The 21,333-nt window shown below is 38.2% G+C and overlaps 1 protein-coding gene across 1 annotated transcript in view; it reads left to right on the plus strand.

Annotated features, from left to right (window-relative positions):
* Positions 1-21,333, plus strand: part of Prkdc (protein kinase, DNA-activated, catalytic subunit) — a 169,529-nt gene that overhangs the window by 80,617 nt on the left and 67,579 nt on the right. Inside the window, exons 41-52 of the mRNA XM_077800450.1 lie at positions 4,006-4,213; positions 5,448-5,626; positions 6,919-7,087; positions 7,342-7,407; positions 9,117-9,189; positions 10,218-10,366; positions 10,862-10,999; positions 11,202-11,321; positions 14,111-14,254; positions 15,735-15,886; positions 16,637-16,768; positions 18,301-18,412. Of these exons, the coding sequence (XP_077656576.1) occupies positions 4,006-4,213; positions 5,448-5,626; positions 6,919-7,087; positions 7,342-7,407; positions 9,117-9,189; positions 10,218-10,366; positions 10,862-10,999; positions 11,202-11,321; positions 14,111-14,254; positions 15,735-15,886; positions 16,637-16,768; positions 18,301-18,412 (1,642 nt within the window). The remainder of the gene's footprint in view (positions 1-4,005; positions 4,214-5,447; positions 5,627-6,918; positions 7,088-7,341; positions 7,408-9,116; positions 9,190-10,217; positions 10,367-10,861; positions 11,000-11,201; positions 11,322-14,110; positions 14,255-15,734; positions 15,887-16,636; positions 16,769-18,300; positions 18,413-21,333) is intronic.

Here is a 21,333-nt window from a genome sequence, read left to right on the forward strand (position 1 = left end):
TGTATAATTTTTTTGATATGTATTTGAATCCGATTCGTCAGAATTTTATTGAGGATTTTTGCATCAAGGTTCATTAGAGATATTGGTCTGTAGTTTGCCTTCTTTGATGTGTCTTTGTCTGGTTTCGGAATCAGGGTGATGTTGGCCTCGTAGAACGAATTTGGAAGTTCTCCCTCTTTTTCTATTTCCTGAAATAGCTTGAAAAGTATTGGTGTTAGTTCCTCTTTAAAGGTTTTGTAAAACTCTGCTGTATACCCGTCCGGTCCTGGGCTTTTCTTAGTTGGTAGTCTTTTGATGGTTTCTTCTATTTCCTCTATTGTTATTGGTCTGTTTAGGTTGTCTATATCCTCCTGGCTCAATCTGGGCAGATCATAGGACTCAAGGAATTTATCTATGCCTTCACTATCTTCTATTTTATTGGAGTATAAGGATTCAAAGTAATTTCTGATTATCTTCTGTATTTCTGAAGTGTCTGTTGTGATATTGCCTTTTTCATCCCGTATGCTAGTAATTTGGGTTCTCTCTCTTCTTCTCTTCGTTAGCATGGCTAAGGGTCTGTCAATTTTATTTATTTTTTCAAAGAACCAGCTTTTAGTTTTGTCAATTTTTTCAATTGTTTCTTTTGTTTCAATTTCATTAATTTCAGCTCTGATTTTAATTATTTCTTGCCTTCTACTTCTTTTGCTGTTGTTTTGCTCTTCTTTTTCTAGGATTTTGAGATGAAGTATGAGATCATTTATTTGTTGGTTTTTTCTTTTTTTGAGGAATGAACTCCAAGCAATGAATTTTCCTCTTAGAACTGCTTTCAATGTGTCCCATAGATTCCGATATGTTGTGTCTGTGTTTTCATTTAACTCTAGGAATTTTTTAATTTCCTCCTTGATGTCTTCTAAAACCCATTGATCACTCAGCAACCTATTGTTCATTCTCCAGGTGATGTTTGATTTTTCCTTTCTTCTTTTATCATTGATTTTCAGTTTCATTCCATTATGATCAGACAAGATGCATGGTATTATCTCTACCTCTTTGTATTGTCTAAGAGTTGCCCTGTGACATAGTATATGGTCTATTTTTGAGAAGGTTCCATGTGCTGCTGAGAAAAAAGTGTAGCTACTTGATGTTGGGTGGTATAGTCTATATATGTCAATTAAGTCTAGGTTGTTAATTGTGTTATTGAGTTCTATAGTTTCCTTATTTAACTTTTGTTTGGAAGATCTGTCCAGTGGTGAGAAAGGTGTGTTGAAGTCTCCCATGATTATTGTATGGTGGTCTATTAGACTCTTGAAATTGAGAAGAGTTTGCTTGATGAACACAGCTGCACCATTATTTGGGGAATATATATTTATGATTGTTATGTCTTGTTGGTGTATGGTTCCCTTGAGCAGTATGAAGTGTCCTTCTTTGTCCCTTTTGATTAGCTTTGGCTTGAAATCTATTTTATTAGATATGAGTATGGACACTCCTGCTTGTTTCCGCGGTCCATATGAGTGATATGATTTTTCCCAACCTTTCACCTTCAGTCTATGTATATCTTTTCCTATCAAATGCGTCTCCTGTAGACAGCATATTGTTGGGTCTTGTTTTTTGATCCATTCTACTAGCCTGTGTCTCTTGATTGGTGAGTTTAAGCCATTAACATTTAGGGTTATTATTGAGATATGGTTTGTTCTTCTAGCCATATTTATTAATTGATGTTACTAAACCTGATTTGTTATCCTCTTTGACTACTTTCCCCCCTTTACTGTCCTACCTCCCATTGTTGGTTTTCAATGTTATTTTCCATTTCCTCTTCCTGTAATGTTTTGCCAAGGATTTTTTGAAGAGATGGTTTTCTAGCTGCGAATTCTTTTAACTTTTGTTTATCGTGGAAGGTTTTAATTTCATCTTCTAACCTGAAGCTTAATTTCGCCGGATACAAGATTCTTGGTTGGAATCCATTTTCTTTAAGCGTTTGAAATATGTTATTCCAGGATCTTCTAGCTTTTAGAGTCTGTGTTGAGAGATCAGCTGTTATTCTGATTGGTTTACCCCTAAATGTAATCTGCTTCCTTTCCGTTGTAGCTTTTAAAATTCTCTCCTTATTCTGTATGTTGGACATCTTCATTATAATGTGTCTAGGTGTGGATCTCTTGTGATTTTACACATTCGGCGTCCTGTAGGCTTCTAGGATTTGGGATTCTGTCTCATTCTTCAAGTCTGGGAAGTTTTCTTGTATTATTTCACTGAATAGATTGCTTAATCCTTTGGTTTGGAGCTCTGTGCCTTCCTGTATCCCAATGACTCTTAAGTTTGGTCTTTTGATATTATCCCATAGCTCTTGAATGTTCTGCTCATGGTTTCTTAGTAGACTTGCTGAGCTATCTATGTTCTTTTCAAGTTGAAATACTCTGTCTTCATTGTCTGATGTTCTAACTTCTAAGTGATCCACTCTGCTGGTAGTATTCTCAATTGAGTTTTTAAGTTGGTTTATTGTTTCCTGCATTTCTAGTATTTCTATTTGTTTGTTTTTTATTACCTCTATCTCCCTGTGAAATTGATCTTTTACTTCCTGGATTTGTTTGTCAATGTGATCTTTCATTGTCTGATTTTGCTGTCTCATGTCTTCCTTGAGACTCCAGATCATCTGAAGCATGTATGTCCTGAGCTCTCTATCTGACATTCCATCTGTTGCAGCTATTACCTCTTCTAAAGTTGAGTTGACCTGCATTGCCTGTGGTCCTTTCTTTCCTTGTCTTTTCATACTGCTGGCGTTTCTTTCTGCTTGGTGCAACTGTTGTGTTTTTGAAATTTACCCCCTGGCCTGTCTTTCCAGTGGGCCGCAGGTATCTTTGCTCCCCCCGCTCCGGCACCTTGCCGCTCCTTGCCACTCCCCAGTGCGCGCCACAGACTCCAGCCGCAGGGCGATTGCCTATCAGGCTATGCGCCCGCCCCTCCATGCCGACAAAAGGAGCTCCCGCAGTCGAACTCTGCACGATGGAAATCTGTCTGGAGCCCCTCGATTTCGCTGGAAATTGGCGGCGGCCGACTTCGGGTTCGGGCAGGGCGGCCCAAGCCGCTCAGAGTGACCGCCGCTTGCAAAAGCAATTGCTGGCTCCGGGACTTGATTTCTGCACCCGCCGCGGTGCTACCTCTGGAGCCGGTTAGCTGTGGCCGCGTGGTTAGGGACCCGGAGGGAGAAGCAGCTGTTCCCAGAGCGAGCGCTATGCCTTCCGGGGGAGCCCGGATGGCGGAGGCCGACTTTGGGTTCGGGCGGGGCGGCCCAAGCCGTTCAGGGTGAACGCCGCTTGCAAAAGCAATTGCTGGCTCCGGGACTTGACTTCTGCACCCGCCGCGGTGCCACCTGTGGAGCCGGTTATCTGTGGCCGCGTGGTTAGGGACCAGGATGGAGAAACAGCTGCTCCCAGAGTGAGCGCTATGCCTTCCGGGGGAGCCCGGATGGCGGAGGCCGACTTCGGGTTCGGGCGGGGCGGCCCAAGCCGCTCAGGGTAACCGCCGCTTGCAAAAGCGGTTGCTGGCTCCGGGACTTGACTTCTGCACCCGCCGCGTTGCCACCTGTGGAGCCGGTTAGCTGTGGCCGCGTGGTTAGGGACCCGGAGGGAGAAGCAGCTGCTCCCAGAGTGAGCGCTATGCCTTCCGGGGGAGCCCGGATGCCGGAGGCCGACTTTGGGTTCGGGCGGGCCGGCCCAAGCCGCTCAGGGTAACCGCCGCAGGCCTGAGATTCTTTCAAAACCTTCCAGATGTTCTTTAAGCAAAACCAGATTTGAAGAGTAAATAAATTCTTCCTCCTAATGCCTGAATGCCTTTATTTTGAAGATCTCTGTGCATGAATAAACAATAGAGTGTGTGTGCAAGTGATGGTTATATTTCAAGAGTTTCACATATCTGATAAACTTTGTTATTTTTGTAATTCATAATCATTGAAGTTTGCTCGGTATGTAGTAGATCTCATAAATTGTTTGTTCAAAGCATGAGTTTTCATGTAATTGTATCTCTTCTTTTTCTTAGGAATTCATGTGTCACACAGTTACGCCTTCTAGAAAGTGTATACAGAATGTTCAGGAGGGATGACCTTCTTTCAAATGTTACTCGGCAAGCTTTTGTAGATCGCTCTCTCCTTACCCTACTGTGGCACTGCAGCCTGGATGCTCTGAAAGAATTTTTCAGCAAAATTGTGGTGGATGCCATTGATGTGTTGAACTCCAGATTTACAAAGGTATCCTACATTTCATAAACCTAGTAATAATTAGCAGATCTCCCTAACCAGTGTCATTAGAAACTGCCACCCTGGCAATAAAGAGTTGGCTGGAATGTTTGGAGTGTTCCTACAGGTTAACCTCTGAAATGGTCTTTACATTAAAAATCTTATTTGGGGTCCATTACTTAGCCTATCTTATTCATTCCCTCCTCTGAAGAAGTGCTCCTAACTACCTTTAGGAAAAGGGGAGATGACATCTCTGGCTACTTAAAGTTGAATAGGAGCATTGAACAGGGACAGTTGTCAGGGTCCTTGTACGGAGACCTATGTACTGGAGACCTGTGTACTGGCAGAGTTTGGTTTTGGATTCTATCCATAAGGCCATTTGTAGCTTGGGCGTCTTTCACATCAAAGCAATCCAGAAGTCCATGGTGGCAGTTGATGGGTGATGAGACGAATCATACAGGGATTATGCTGTGGGAGGATCCTGGATGAACCCCCCAATGATGAAACGAGATTTTCAGCCTTTGCTGCTATAGTTTTGCAGCAGATCCCAGTGCCTCCTTTCTGGGTTCTTGTCTTGTGAATTTGTAGAATGAAATCCATTGATGAGAAAGAGTATTGAAAAGTAGGATTTAATCAAGTGAGAAGAAAGACAAAGTACCCACAGGCCAAGAGGGGAACCAGTAAGAGTTGCCCCTGATGTCACATCATTAATGTAAACTTGAAAGTAGTTTAAATATCTGGTTTTTTTTTTTTAGTGTTGGATTTTTCTCCTTTTGTTCCCATGCCTTTAATAAGATTTGAAAACATTGTTTTACCACGGGCTCACTATTTGAACATCATCTTTCTCTCTTTCTTTTTGATAGTAGGGATTAAATTCAGAGGTGCTTTACCTCTGAGCTGTGTCCCCGGTCCTTTTTTATTTTTTATTTTGAGACAGGGTCTCACTAGGATATTTTGACCCTGACCTCCAACTTTTGATCTTCCTTTCTTGAGTTACTGGGATTATAGGCGTGTACCACTGTGCCCAGCCTTGTGCATTATTTCTTGCTTCACCGAATATAATAACTCAGTGTTTTATCCATGTTGGAAACACTGGACAACAGGGCACTCTCTTATCAAAGCGAATTAGTGTTTCTGTTAAAATTATTTTCTGTCTAAAGGCATTAAGTATTAAATTGATGTGTTGAATTAAGATATTTTTCATGTTGGATAAAACTGGAGATAATTGTTTGTTACCTTTTTTAAGCTAAATGAAGCTACTTTTGATACTCAAATCACCAAGAAGATGTGCTATTATAAGATGCTAGATGTGATGTATTCTCGTCTTCCTAAAGATGTTGTTCACTCTAAGGAATCTAAAATCAATCAAGTTTTCCATGGTTCCTGTATTACAGAAGGAAATGAACTTACAAAGACACTTATTAAGTAAGATTATTTAATTTTGGATTCTATTTGATTTATTACTATTTTTGACATATAGAATTTTATGTGTGTATATAATGTGAATAAGTGTTTTATTTAGATACTGAACTTTTATAGTTTTCTGATCTTTCTTATATACAAATTACTTAGATGGACTTTAGTGTGTCATTGGACATTAGATGTTTTATCCCAAACTTATCTTTTATAAAGAATAAAACTCTAACTTTACTGTTTTACTTTCTAACACTTTTTCTCCCTGAATAGCTTGATATATTTTAGTAGTATGAGTTACAGTGAGAAGCTCTTTTATTTTTTCTATTATTTGAAATGGCAAAAGTAGCAAATATTCTTAGTAGGTGTTCTTTAAAGCACAAAGTGATCAAATACATTTTCTTTAAAACTAGTCTTCTAATGAAGTTCTTCCAAGGAAGATGTACTTTGCTGAGTCTCTATTTTTATTTATTTATTTATTGGTACTGGGGATTGAACCCAGGAGCATTTTACCACTGAGCCCCACCCCAATCCCACCCCTGCTTTTTTTGTTCTAATTAGTTATACATGGCAGTAGGATGCATTTTGACATATCATACATAACTGGAGTATAACTTCTCATTCTTCTGGTTGTACATGATATAGAGTTACACAGCCAACCCCTTTCTATTTTTTGAGACAGGGTCTCAGTAAGTTACGTAGGGCCTTGCTAGGTTGCCAAGGATGGTCTTGAACTTGTGAACCTCCTCTCTCAATCTCCCAAGTCACTGGAATTATTGGTGTGCACACCACACCTGGACTGATCTCATTTTGCACCTCCAAACCTATCATTACTCATCTCTTACTCTAGTCCATATTTACCTCCTGGGTGAATGATGTTGCCTTCTACTTGTTTGCACAAAGAAGAGTCTGTCTTAGGAGTCACATTTTACTTCTCTTTATCTGCATCTCTCCAACCTCAGGCTCTGTGGGATATCATCAGATCTGGCACATTTTATCCTTTCCATGCTCCTGAAACCATTGCCCTTGTTTCTATGCCCTCTCCTGCAGCCTTGTTTTAGCACAGTACTTCCCTGTCTCTTTACATATTGTACTTGTTGCTGTGCTTAACACGAGTGGTAAGATCAATGTATGTGGCCTGTGCTCTGAGACAACGACATGCTTATCTTGATATTCCCAATGCCAGTACTATGCCTGGCACAAACCTGACACTTTGGAAAAAACACAGTTGTTAGGCATGGTTGAGCTCAAGCTTCAATTTCCATGTTAAGTGAATTAATTTGTGATCTATATCTACTCTGCAGATTGTGCCATGGTGCATTTACAGAAAACATGGCAGGTGAGAGCCAGTTGCTGGAGAGGAGAAGGCTTTATCATTGTGCTGCATACAACTGTGCCATTTCTGTTATCTGCTGTGTCTTCAATGAATTGAAATTTTACCAAGGATTTTTGTTCAATGAAAAACCAGAAAAGGTGGGCTTCTCCAGTGACGTTCACTAGTTGTCATTATGGGATTTCAAAAGTTAGATTTCATCAATTCAAGTTATATCATAATTTATATCTTCTTATAATGTTAAAGGTATGTTTTTTTTTTTAGTTCTGCATAAATACATTTTAAAGTTGAAGTGCTTCTTAATGAATTATGGGGTAGAATTAATTCTGTAGTACCATTACATTTAGGATGTCTATCTTTCAGATATTTTCATATGATTTTTTTGGTTTTATAGAACATGCTTATTTTTGAAAATCTGATAGATCTGAAGCGCTGCTATACCTTTCCTGTAGAAGTTGAGGTAAGTGAAAGTTTCAATCTTGTTTCTAAGTAAAAAAAAAAAACAAATATTAAATGCTCACAGAGAAGAGCATATTGTGTTGAACATGTTAAATATTCAAGTCTGCTTTCAGCCACAAAAACTGGCAGCTTCATGTTGTTTCTATAAAATCAAAACTACAGAAATTGGCAGTGTCAGCCCCAGGTATAGTCTCAAACAATTACATTTTTAATTAATTTTTAATTTTTCCTCCTCTTGACTTGTGAAGGAATGACAGTGCCAACAGAAGGAACTGTTAGGACATCCCAGAAGTTATTTTCTGAGTAAATTCTTTTAGTCAGAGAAATTGAAGTCCATACTGATAAGAATTGTGAACCTGTGATCCTGCTTGGGCAACCTGACCCGAAAATGAGGAAGTCATGGGGATAACCAGCAGATGTAACATGTTTGGTTTTAGTCCAGGTCAGATTGGCATATCAGCTTCAGCAGTTGGTGAAAAGTCAGGTGGCTGTTGCCTTCATTCCCCACTGGAAATGGGAAGAGTAGGCCTGGCACAGTGGCACACTCCTTTAATCCCCGCTTCTCTGGAGGCTGAGGCAGAAAGATGGAAAGTTTGATGTAAGACTGGGAAACAATCAAGACCCTGTAGGAGGATGTAGCTCAGTGGTAGAGTGCCTCTGCGTTCAGTCTCTAGTACTGGGGTGGAGTGGGGAGAAATGAGGATGGTGGGGGAGAGCTCTGAATTCATATACGATAGGCCATACACATAGCTGCTGACCTTGACCATGTCTTAGTGCTTCACTGATGCATGCCAGTGGTTGCTTCCTACCTCATATCCTTTTGGAGCATAACCAGATTTTTGTTCATTTGTTTGTTGTGGTATTGTGGTTTGAAAGCAGGGTCCCTTTGCCAGTGAGCTGTCTCCTCAGCCTTTTTTATTTTGAGACAGGATTTTGCCAAGTTCCTGAGGCAGATCTTGAACTTGTGATTGTGTTGCCTCAGCCTCCTGAGCAGCTGGGATTATAAACATACGCCACTGTGCCCAGCTAGATTCTTTTCTTAGGCTTATGTTCAAAGAACTAAAACCCAAAAAAACATTAGCACCAGTTTTTGTAAGTATTTATACACTTGATATATGCTATTTCTACACTTTAAAAAACACTGTAAGGTGCTGTATTATAACCATGATTGATACAGGAAATTGATTCTCAGATATAAAAAGATATAAAAAGCTCAGCACACACTGCTCATTAAGCTGTACCAGAGCCAAGTGCGTGGGAGTCTTCTATCAAGGTTTTCTATAAAGAAAACTCATACACACACACACACACACACACACACACACACACACACACACACAAACACAAGTAATGCTTTTAAATTTGATAAAAGGTCTTTTTTTTTTTTTTAATATTACTTTGGGCCAGGTGCAATGGTGCACACCTGTAATCCTAACTACACAGGAGACCAAGGCAGGAAGATCTCAAGCTCAAGGTAACTTAGGCAACTTAAGTTGCCTGAGCAAATTAGGGAGACCTGTCTCCAAATAAAAAATAAGATGTGCTGAGGATATAGCTCAGTAATAGAGTACCCCAAGTCTCAATCTCCAGTACCTAAAAAAAAAAAAAAAAGGTGTTTTTTTTTTTTTTTTGCTAGATTACTTCTAAAACAGAAAAAGTGTACCCATGATTCTAAAATATTTTAGATAGTGTATTTGTTTTGCCCAATAGGTTCCTATGGAAAGAAAGAAAAAGTACATGGAAATTAGGAAAGAAGCCAGGGAGGCAGCAAATGGGAATTCAGGTAGGATATTGTGAAAATGATTAGAAAGTTTCTAATAGTTAATATTTGTTTATGTGAATAGAAAATATTTTAAATACTCCAAAACATTGAAATTGAGTTTGACTTTTTTTTTTTTCTCCAACTCTTAGGTGGCAACTGGAATTACATTTTGAAAGAAATGTAATTAGCCAAACTAAACTGCATTAGAAAGATCTCAGAGTGGCCAGAGAGGGCAAGATGGGCTTGATGCTTCCTTGTTTTTCTATGGATTATATAGATATTTTCAGAATATATGTTAGAGTAAGAGTTATATTCTGCCACTCACCAGTCTAGACTGCCCAGTGGTCCCCGTCTCAGGACAGAGCTGCTCCAGGCCTCTGTTTCACTGCCCTCTGCTCTAGCCCCACAGCCTCTGCCTGGTCTTTGTGGCTGCTGGGCTTGATTTTTGCCTAGAGACATTTATTCGTGCCCTTCCCTCTAATACTGTCAGCACCAGGTGTCAGTGTGCCTCATGGCATTTTGTTTAATGTCAGCTCTCTCTAGCCTCCTGGTTCAAAGTAAACATAGTATCCATCTGCATTCTCTTTGTTTCACTTTTTTTCTTAATTTTTCTTCATGTTTTTTAATCACCATTTCTTCATTTGAGGATATTTTGAAACAGTTTTTTAAATCCTTTATGTATTTTGTTTGGATAAACTGTTTTTTAGTAGCATTTCTTCCCACATTTATCTTAAACTTAAGGGGCACAATAAAATGTATTGTCATAAGAATTTTAAATACAGAGATATTGTTACAAATTAGATTCAGTTTAACTTAATTTCTTTGTCATAGCAGTACAGAAGAACTGCTCAATAATGACACAAGCAAAGGGAGTTTTTTCCCCCATTTCCTTTTTGCTTTGTTAATTTGGACTAGGGGCTAGTAATCACAGGGCTGATGAAAGACCTAGTTAAAGTAAAGTATCCTTTGATATCGTTTGAACTTAGAGAAATACATTTCTTATTGATTATGTTTTGAGTACATGTATTTTCTTTCTATTTATGTTTCAGATGGTCCTCATTATATGTCTTCCTTGTCATATTTGGCTGATAGTAGCCTGAGTGAGGAAATGAGTCAATTTGATTTCTCAACTGGAGTTCAGAGCTATTCTTATAGCTCCCAAGACCCTAAATCTACCACTGGTCATTTTCGGAGACGGGTGATCACATCTCATATTAAAAGAATTGTGTCACAGTTTGCCAAATAAAGGGGTCATAGCTGTGCTCTTTTATTACTAGGGGAAACTCTATCGGTAGTCCTTGGGGACTAATGTTGATTTGGAGAATTTTCCAAAATCTAAGCCTGAGCCTTTCGTCCTGTGGACTCAGCACTAAGGAAGGAGTCAGGAAGCTAGGGGTCATGGTAGAATAAAGTTCTGAGCTGGGGTTGGGGTGAAGGTAACAGGGATAACTGACCTGAGGTGTGACCTCACGGGAGTGACTGGGCAGATGGGACCTGGAATGTAAGACAAACATAAGGTCCTATTTACTTTTTAGTTGTTCAATAAGAAAGCATAGCAAGTGTATTTGATATTATTATCCAATTGTTATTATTATTTTAGTTTTTATTACATGATGTTGAACAAAAAATGAGCACCTCATGTCCAATGGCATTTAACAGTTTTCTATATCACTGGATTTTTCCCTTTTCATAGGAACATCAAGACCCCAAGATCCAAGAGGATGTCCTAGAATTAGAGATGGATGAGCTCAATCAACACGAATGTATGGCACCCATGGTAGCCCTGATTAGGCACATGCAGAGAAATCTGATCCCACTCAGAGAAGAAGAGGTGTTTTTCCATTAATCTTATATTGTCTTTGTTAATACTACTTATTGATATCATATTGAGGTTTAACTAATATTAAAAGCTACATTACATACCAGATAAACATGATATTTTTGCTTTCATATCTTTTTCATTTTTTTCCTTATAACATCAAAATGAGTTTTTTTTATTCTACTTTTCAAGGTAATTTTGTGTTTTATTTCAGGGTTCAGTGCCAAAAGATCTTCCTCCTTGGATGAAATTTCTTCATGACAAACTAGGAAATTCATCTGTACCATTAAATATCCGTCTCTTCTTAGCCAAACTCATTATTAATACAGAAGAAGTAAGTATTATTTAACAATTCTTTGCAGTTTTATGCATCTGCTTAAAGAATATCACAATAAAGGAAGTTCTAAATGGTGAGAACAGGCTTCTGTTCTCAATAAATTAGCCAACTATATCTTGAAAGTACATTGTTTTATCAAACACAAATTAATCTCTGTTGAGTTAGATATGATCTTTGTGTAGAGTATATGTGGCAACTTTCTTAAGGCTGCCGACCCTCTTTGTTTATAATAGCAAAAATTAAATGGGTAAAAATATTCCTGTTGGGTTGGAGATATAGCTCAGTTGGTAGAGTGCTTGCCTTCCATGCGCAAGGCCTGGGTTCAATCCCCAGAACCACACACACACACACACACACAAAAAAAAAAAAAAAAAAATTCCTGTTAACTCTAAATGAAAAATAAGTCCCTTTCTCTCAGGTTGTTGCTGAATTTGTCAATTCATTTACACCAATTAGGTTGGAGCACCTTCCACCAGGGGGATTGAGTAGATTTTGGAGAGGGCCCTTGGGCTTAGTGTGGTAGAGATTTGCATTCTGCTTAGAAGGAGCTGCATGAGCAGAAGTGACCCCTGAGATTGCTACTATGTCTGTACTGACTGAGTAGACCATGGGGGCAAGGTCTGGATGAGAGGTTTCTGAGGGACAGGTGACCTAGACTAGGCCTTGTAAGGGGTCTGGCTCACTTGTTGAATAGTAGGGAGCTACTGTAGGGTGCTAAGTGGAGGATTGAAATGATCCACTTAGATCATCTTTCCCAGTAGAAAAGCCCTTCTAGGTAGGTAGCTCTTGGATGTAATCCAGAGAGAGGCTGCCTGGGACTCTAGTAGGACCTGCTTTCCTTGGGGTCTTTCTGGATTTCTAGCTCTCGGGGCTGCTGTCACAAGGTGACAGTGGGGCTTAAACATGGGCTGTGAAGTTCTAAAATCTGAGATCTGAGTATTCGTAGGGTTGGTTCCTTTGAGACCTGTGAGGAAGCATCTAGTCGAGGCTTCTCTCAGCTTCTAGTGGCTTTAGGCATTCTTTGGCATGTGGATGGGATTCTGTGTTGTCGTCTTCTACACATCTGTCTGTTGCTGTATTTAAATTTCTCCTTTTTAAAGGACACCCGTGTGCTTCAGATACCTCAGGATCACAGTAAGGTGGAGGGCACTAGGGAAGAATAGCGTTACCTTAGATTAGGTAGAGGGAAGAGATGGGAGGAGAGGGGAGGAAATGTGGGGATAGGAAAGCTAGTAGAATGATACAGAATTATTACTGTATGTATGTATATGACTGCATGACCAATATGATTCTGCAACATGTACACTCAGAAAAATAAGAAATCATATCCCATCTATGTATGATATATCAAAGTGCATAAATGCATTCTACTGTCATGTATAACTAATGAAAGCAAATTTTAAAAATTAAAAAAAAATAAAGGACACCAGTGTATTGGTTTATGGTTCACCTAATAACCTCATTTAAACTCCAAATAAGGTCACATTTTGAGAACTCATATGATGGACAACAAACAGCTTTTTAGGGGATACAGTTCAACCTCTAACACTTGGCATCACACCTGATATATAGCTAAAGCACTGACTCATTATCTACCAAAAAGGAGCTGTTTATTTTTTGGATGATTTCTTGGTGGGGCTAGACATGGGCAGTTAGGCTGATAGGGAAGCCTGCTACACTGTATTTGCACAAATGACTCTGAGACGTCACTAAGACATGTCCCTGAAGTGTTGTGCATGTGGATGTCATCAGAGTAGTGATACTTAAAATGAGACAACCCAACAGTCTTTGTCTTGTGGAAGAAAAGAACTTATATTTGCATTCAGTTTTAACCTTTTAACCATTAAGTATTTGTTATAGTTTAATAGCCTAATAAAGAAGTTTACAATATATGATGAATAAATTAGAGTTATAGACATACATGGAGTGTGCCCAAGATTTTGTTCTTATGGGTGTATGATCAAAAAAGGTTTATGGTGGGGTTGAAGTTGTAACTCATTGATGGAGTGCTTGCCTTACATGTGTGAGGCACTGGGTTCAATCCTCAGCACCACATAAAATAAATAAATAATTAATAAATAAACAAAAAGAGGTATTGTGTCCAGCTACAACTAAAAAATAATACTTAAAAATAAAAAGTTTTATAAAAAAAGATCTGTGGCCACACAAATTAAACATACTTGAATATGAGAAGGTAGAAAGGATAAGAAGTAAATAACTCAGTCTTCTTTTCCATCAAAATGGCATTCTCCTGCAATTCTAATATAAATTAAATGGAATTTAGTATATGGAGATATTGGAATTAGACTTTAGAGATCTGAAGTTGAGCTGATGTGAAGTTTATTACGGAATGACTTCTAAGATAGGAAAAAAATGGGGGGCGGGAATTGAGACATATATGCCTACCTGATTTTTTAACCTTTATTTTTTCCTATGTATTATGCATTTGTATAAAATGAAAGTTTAATTTTCTATAACTGCCTATTATTTAGAGAGACAGAGGGGATTAATATGGAATACTTTGATTTTGATTTCTATAAGCCTCATTACATACAAAGTTTTTAAACAATAAGGTCAACTATAAATCCATTTCACTTGAATTGTTTAGGAGTTCATAAAGAGATAATTCATCAAACATAATCCAATTAAGTGAGTTAATTGTTGGAATTTACATTTGTTTTGAATGTAAGTCATAAAATTTTAGCTGATGGAGAATAAATTCCTATATTAATATTTTGATTATTCAAAATGATTCTTCTATATTTGACTTTTAAATTCTCTTGTAGGTCTTTCGCCCTTATGCAAAGAATTGGCTTAGCCCTTTGTTGCAACTGGTCGTTTCTGAAAACAATGGCGGAGAAGGAATTCACTACATGGTGGTTGAGATTGTGGCTACTGTTCTTTCATGGACAGGCTTGGCTACCCCTATAGTAAGAAACAATGTTCTGTTATGTAGAAATGTACTGTGTAATACACATTATTCCCCCTAATATACATTATTCCTCTGCTGCATACCGGAGAACTTATTAGCACACGATTTGTGCTGTACTGCTGTCACATCACATGGCCTCATACTGTTCATTCTTTTTTCTTTTTTTTGTGTGTGGGGGGTGGTGGTGGTGATACTGGGGATTTAATACAGGGGTGCTCTACCACAGAACTATACCCTCCAGACTTCCTTCTGCCTTAGCCTCCCAAATCTCTGGGATTATAGGCATGTGCTACCATGCCCCGCTCTTTTTTCTACTTTTGATAATTCCTCTGACCTTACCTTTATTACTAAGTTATCAGTGTGTTTTGTTTGTTGCTTTTATTAGTTAGGAGCTTAGAGACTAGATAACCAGTTTATTAAAATTATATATAAAAATATAAAATATTTTGAGTAGTATCTACCTACTCAATGTCAAGTTCTGAGAACTTCTGGTATTAATAAAGTCTGGATTTTTTTTTTTTTTTGCATTTTTTTTCCAACTTATTAACTCTAAATTTTTTTTTTTTGTTGTTGTTGTTGGTGGTGGTTATTTTTTGTTACTGGGAATTAAATCCTGGGATGCTTTACTACTGAGCTGTATCCCCAGCTCTTTTTATTTTTCATTTTATTTTAGGACAGGGTCTTATTAAGTTGCTTAGAGCCTCACTAAGTTGCTGAAGCTGGCCTCAAATCCTTCTGTCTCAGCCTCCCAAATTCTAGAATTACAGGCATGTGCTGTCACACCTAGCTTCCAAGTATTGTCTAGTATTGGTAACAGTAGAGATTGCTAAGAAATTGATTGACAGGTGCCTATCACTGTGTGTTCTGAAGTAAGAACTGACTCACCTATTCCATTTTCCCCATGGAATACCAGCCAGTCAGGTGTTAGGGAGATCAGTACTTTTGAGGAGCCCTAAACAAAGACTGGCAATTTTATGAACTCTGGGGTGGATGGGGAGTTGTGGGGCTGGGGTGGTGGTGATGAAGGAAAGGGCCAAGAGTCAAAAAGTTCTGGGTACAGAGTCATTATGGGACAAGTTTCCCAGGTTCCCTTCCTGCCTCATTTGGAGGTCTCATCAAAGGCCCTAGAAGAGGACCTCTGTCTGTCCAAGGGTTCAGAAAGGAGCTGGGAATAGAAGCTCCAGGCTAGGATGCAGGTATGCAAAGAGCATGGCTGGCCAGACCTGAGCCTCTTACTGCAGGTCCCTTGCAGTGTAGGAGCTGTGGCCAAGTCTGTGCAGGGACAGCAATCCCCCTCATCATGCCAAGGGAAGCCTGTGTACTGCCTATGACTAGACCTCATAGATCACGTGGAGTTTAACCAGGAGCCAGGCCCTTCAGGAAAATGCCACATTTCTTTTAGAAATTGCCTTTGGATTTAAAGATGCTTTTCCAGAATAGATGCTGCATATTAATACAGAATTTCTATACTTTTTCAGGGAGTCCCTAAGGATGAAGTGTTAGCAAATCGATTGCTTCATTTTCTAATGAAACATGTCTTCCATCCCAAAAGAGCTGTGTTTAGACACAACCTTGAAATTATAAAAACCCTCGTAGAATGCTGGAAGGATTGTCTGTCCATCCCTTACAGGTATACTTTTACTTATTTTTGCAATGTTGTTCAGAAATTTAAGTTAAAATATAGCATTTTGTAAATGATGGTTACAATGAAATATAATTATGTGAAGTGATACCAGGAACATTATTTGAAATAGGGTCTATTTATAAGAATATAATTAGCAACTGATAAAAGCCAAAACCTCTAAAGTTATACTAGGAGTGTCTCTGGGTAGTCAGTGCCTCCAGTAGTCCCCTTCTGTCTCTTGCCTTACCTATGCTTTGCTTCATCTTCAGGCAGTTGGTGGGGGCTCTCTTGTTTGCACTTCCCCAGCCCATGGGTAGCCCATAGGACATTTGTTTGACTTCTTTTAGATAGCCTGAGACAAGCCAAAACTTTCAAAAAAGTTTGACCATCAACTAACAGATTGGGGCAGCAATAAAAATTAGAATATAAAAATGAACAAGGGTGGCTGGCGTTGTGGCTCAATGGTAGGCTCTCACCTTGCATGTGTGAGGCCCTGGGTTCAGTTCTCAGCACCACATTAAAAAAACAATAAATAAAAACAAAGGTGTTGTGTCCAACTTCAACTAAAAAATAAATATTGAAAAAAATGAACAAAGGGAATGTTGTACAAGAAGGAATCTTGAATGTGGAAAAATATAAAGTATTCCTTACACTTTTAGCTGAAAATGAACTTTAGAAAATACTGTTTTTATCTTTCTGCTGTTCATTTCATTATATGACAATCTCTATTTTTCCTTTCTTGTGCTTATGTTTCAGGTTAATATTTGAAAAGTTTTCCAGCCAAGACCCCAATTCTAAAGACAATTCCATAGGAATTCAGTTATTAGGTATTGTAATGGCCAATAACTTGCCTCCCTATGACCCAAAGTGTGGTATAGAGAGTATCAAGTAAGTGTCTTTTTTTTGCTCTGTTTTTTAGTTGTTAAACTAAAAAATTGAATTGGATTGTTAGAATGGAGCATGGTTTGATTTGATATATGTAAGGACCATGTAAAAAATATCTACCTAAAATAAAAAGATTTGGTTTAGAGGTTATTTGGGAGAAGAACTTTTTTATCTTTTTTTTTAAAAATATTTTTTTGTAGGATACAATACCTTTATTTTATTTATTTATGTTTATGTGGTGCTAAGCATCGAACCCAGGGCCTCACACGTGCTAGGCAAGCACTCTATCACTAAGCTACAACCCCAGCCCCAAGAACTTTATCTTGAGTGAATGAGGAATTTAGTTTTTTAAAAATATAATTTTTGCAGGGCTGGGGTTATGGCTCAGCACTTGCCTTGTACATGTGAAGCACTGGGTTTGATCCTAACCACCACATAAAAATGAATAAACAAAATAAAGATTTTGTGTCTATGTATAAATAAAAAAATATTTTTTAAAATGTGATTTTTGGGAGCTAGGGTTATAGCTCAGCTGTAGAGCACTTGCCTCACACCCGTGAGGCACTGGGTTCGATCCTTAGCACCACATGAAAATAAGTAAATAAAGATATATTGTGTCCATCTTAAAAAAAAAAAAACTTTAAAAAAATGTGATTGAATTTTTCTTGTGTAGGTTTCAGCAGATAAGAGGTGTTACATATTTTATTCTTATTTTTGAAACTAACATTTTTTACTTTTTAGTTAATTAAATTTTTTTTGCATTACTGAGGATTGAATTCAGGGGCACCCTATCACTGAACCATCTCCCCAGCCCTTTTATTTATTTCTTTCTTTAAATTTTATTTTGAGGTAGCCTTAAATGCATACTCATACAAGCAAGTTGCATTATGTTTTATGTTCATATTTTCTTTTTAAATTTTTTCTAATGAGTTATACATGAATGCATTTAGACACATTTGTACACTTCTCCTGCCTCTGGCTGAACATAGTTCATAGTCACAACAGTAGTGTAGTCATATCTGTATTTAGGTGGTAATGTTCATGTCATTCCAGCATTCCTCCCATCTCCACACCCTTCCCCCACTGCTGTAAAAATTGACACGGCTACATCACCATAACATGCTGATTTGAAGTCCTTTGGGTACCGACCGTGGAGTGGGATAACTGGGTCAAATGGTGGTTCCATTCCAAGTTTTCTGAGGAATCTCCATACTGAGGAATCTCAAGAGGATTGCACCAATTTGCAGTCCCATCAGCAATGTATTTTTTTCCTCCATCTTTGCCAACACTTATTGTTGCTTGTATTCTTGATATCTGCCATTCTGACTGGAGTGAGATGAAATTTTAAAGTAATTTTGATTTGCATTTCTCTAATCACTCGAGATGGTGAACATTTTTGCATATGTTTGTTGATCAATTGTATTTCATAGTTCTCAATTTGTTCTAGTAGTATGATAATGAGGATAATTTTTATATTTTTGTCAAACATCAGAATAGATTATTTTATGCATACTTATTTTTTGTATTCATTGTAGATACTTTCAAGCTTTGGTCAATAATATGTCCTTTGTAAAATATAAAGAGGTTTATGCAGCAGCAGCAGAAGTTCTAGGACTTATTCTTCAATATGGTACTGAGAGAAAAAATGTGAGTGTGTTGTTCTAAATTAAGTGCTTCCTTTCAAATTCATTTGTAATGATCTTTAATACATGTATTTCTTATATGCTATTTGCAACACAGTGGACGTTGGCATTTAATAATTTTTTACCCTCTTTCTTACTGTATACCAAATACAATGCTCAGTTTTTTAGAGAGGACATATGACTTTTAAACACCTGGAATTTTGCCAAACATTTAAAGATTGACAATTAACTTTGCATTGTAAAACTCAGGAAGCAACTATTTAACTAGCCTGCCTTCCTCTGAATTTAGTCTCAAGATTTCCTTTTGGAGAAAATTATCCTGGTATATAGCTAAATTATCCTGATCAGATCTTCCACTCGGAAATTTCACAAAAATAAATCTGTTATCAGAGCAGGTACTTCTCAGGGGACCTTTTCTAGTTTCATGTGCCCTGCCTATACTTCATAGGATTTGAGGAGAACCAAAGTGAGTATTTAAGTGCAGTGTAGATTCAGATCAGAGTATTCTGCTAATAGGTAAAATTAATTATTAAATAGATATATATGGTTGCATAGGACACTGTGTGTTGACCACAAGTTATCATTTATCTCAAAGTGTAGCAGAGAGAGGCTTTCTGCACTGCCTAGCATGCTGTCATGTTAACACATCTGCTGCAGGCCACTCATTGTGATGAAGTTCTGTGAAGGGGTTAAAGGTGAAGCTCAGTTGTAGAGCACTTGCCTAGCATGTGTGAGGCCTTAGGTTCCTTCCCCAGCACTGCAGGCAGACACACACACACACACACACACACACACACACACACACACACGCTGTGCAGGTCCCAGGGTCTTCCTGTTGCAGTCTGGACAGATGACATAGGTAACTACTACTTCGACACTTTCTTAGCTCTCTTCCTACTTCCCTAATAGCTTCTTTTTTCTCTCCTTAGATGCCTTTCCCCATTTTGGTCCTCTCTTTCATACTTCCCTGCCTATCTCATCCAGCCTCATGGCTTTAAAAAACACCCTTTATGTTCATTATTCCCAAATTCATAGCTCCACTCCACATCCTTCTGACAGAAAAGGCTAGGGTGAAGTCCAGGTTGTGGTTGTTGTGAGTCAGCTAGGAGAGGCTTAGGACAGCCCGGGTGACCCTGAGTGGACACCCAATGACCCAAGACAGCAGATTGGATCCTTGTCCATTTCCCTGATTAGGAATTCATTTGAATTTAAAATAAAATTAAATAACTCAAGGAAATGAACCCCCTTGGGAAGCTCAAACTTCACTTATAATTTATTTTAGGGATTACCAGCTATTTTTGTAATTAAAAAAATTAAAAATTTAGAGTAACTTGTTACCACATGATTCGAATGCCCCTATATATTATTAAGTTTAAATGTGTGTAACATGCTTTATTTTCACCAAATGTGGAACACATTATAGCTGATTCCTAGATTTATTTTCTCATTACTTAAATTTCAACTTAAGAAGGATAATAAACACTTTTGTTTCACGTGTGTAAGTACGAGAGTGGCATAGACAGTGTAGAAAATAAAATAAATTTGGATAATAAAAATAAAATATAACGGAGTAATTAAAGCAGTTCACATTCTCCCTGCCAAGTCACTCTCAGCAGCTGCACACCTAGCTGTAGTGGCTCTGATCACCACTGTGTTTATATGCCCCCTTTTCTTCTGTTTGCTTTATCTGTACTATTCTATAACTTTTTTCTTTACTTGCTAGACTTTGACCCTGTCATCAGATTAAATACTCTTAGTTAAAGGACATATCTTATGCCAGTCAAGCACTCTGCCACTGAGCTACACCCCCAACCCCAAAAGACATCATATGAATCAGTAGGGAAATACTTGAAATATTTTACACGGGGTTCAAAACCACTGAAATTTGTGGTTAAGGATTTCCCTGGAACATAATTTTAAGTAGTCTCATACTGGTAAATTTGTATTGAAAAACTATCCATTTGATCTTAGTGCCTTTGAAATGTTGCTTTCTCCTTTTCTGTCTTTGTGAAGAAGCAGGTGAGTGAGCCGTGAATGAAGAAAGTGAACATTTACCATAAATTCATTCCAGTAGACGCTGTCCAGTACTTGTCTATATTGAGTTCCTACTTTTGAGAACTTGTTAGTTTCAGGCCCGGAAGACATAACAGGCCATATCTGTGCCCTTAGAGAGCTGACAATTACAGAGGGGACAGATAATATGCAAATGAGTATTTAACAGTAGATTTGAAACAAATCCCCTTTGAAATTAAAAGCAGCTTCCTGATTCCTGCATAATGAGGACAGACCCCAAGGAAACTAAGACTGACATATTGTCTGACTAAGCACAGCCTATCTCAGTCTACATATATGTATCGCCTGGCTTTGGTCTTTATGAATTGTAACTGTCTGTAAGACCAATGGAGAAACAATCTAACTGCTTCTCCCTAGTTTAATCAAACTGCATAAAGTCCATTTTTTCTTTTTCATTCTTTTGCCTATTTAAAATACCAGTTGGTGGCCAAAGCCAGCCAGCCGGGATCCCTCGCTTGGCTGCTGGTAACACAGTAATACATGGTAAAGAGACAGTGGGATATAGGCAGAGACACAGTATAGGGGCTGTTAGAGTAGTTTAGAAACTGGTCTCTGAATGTTTGACCAGATCTGAACATTATAAATCGTGTCCTAAACTGTATTTGAGACACATTAAAATTAATTTTAGATTCTCAAAGGATTTACTTGCAGCATTTCTGTGTCAGAAGGAGGCGAGGGCATTAAGCAGTTCATAGCACACTACCAATTATGTGGCCTGGTTTCTTCTCATAGGACCTTCTCAAGAACCCTGAGCCTCAGAACTATCTGGTGTTAATACAAACTCCTGATCATTCCCAGTGCTTCCTTCTTCATTCACCTTGTGAACCCAGGTGTAAGAGATAGCACTGGACA

This window comes from Urocitellus parryii, chromosome 7, assembly GCF_045843805.1.
Source record: "Urocitellus parryii isolate mUroPar1 chromosome 7, mUroPar1.hap1, whole genome shotgun sequence".
In the NCBI taxonomy this organism is placed as follows: domain Eukaryota; kingdom Metazoa; phylum Chordata; class Mammalia; order Rodentia; family Sciuridae; genus Urocitellus; species Urocitellus parryii.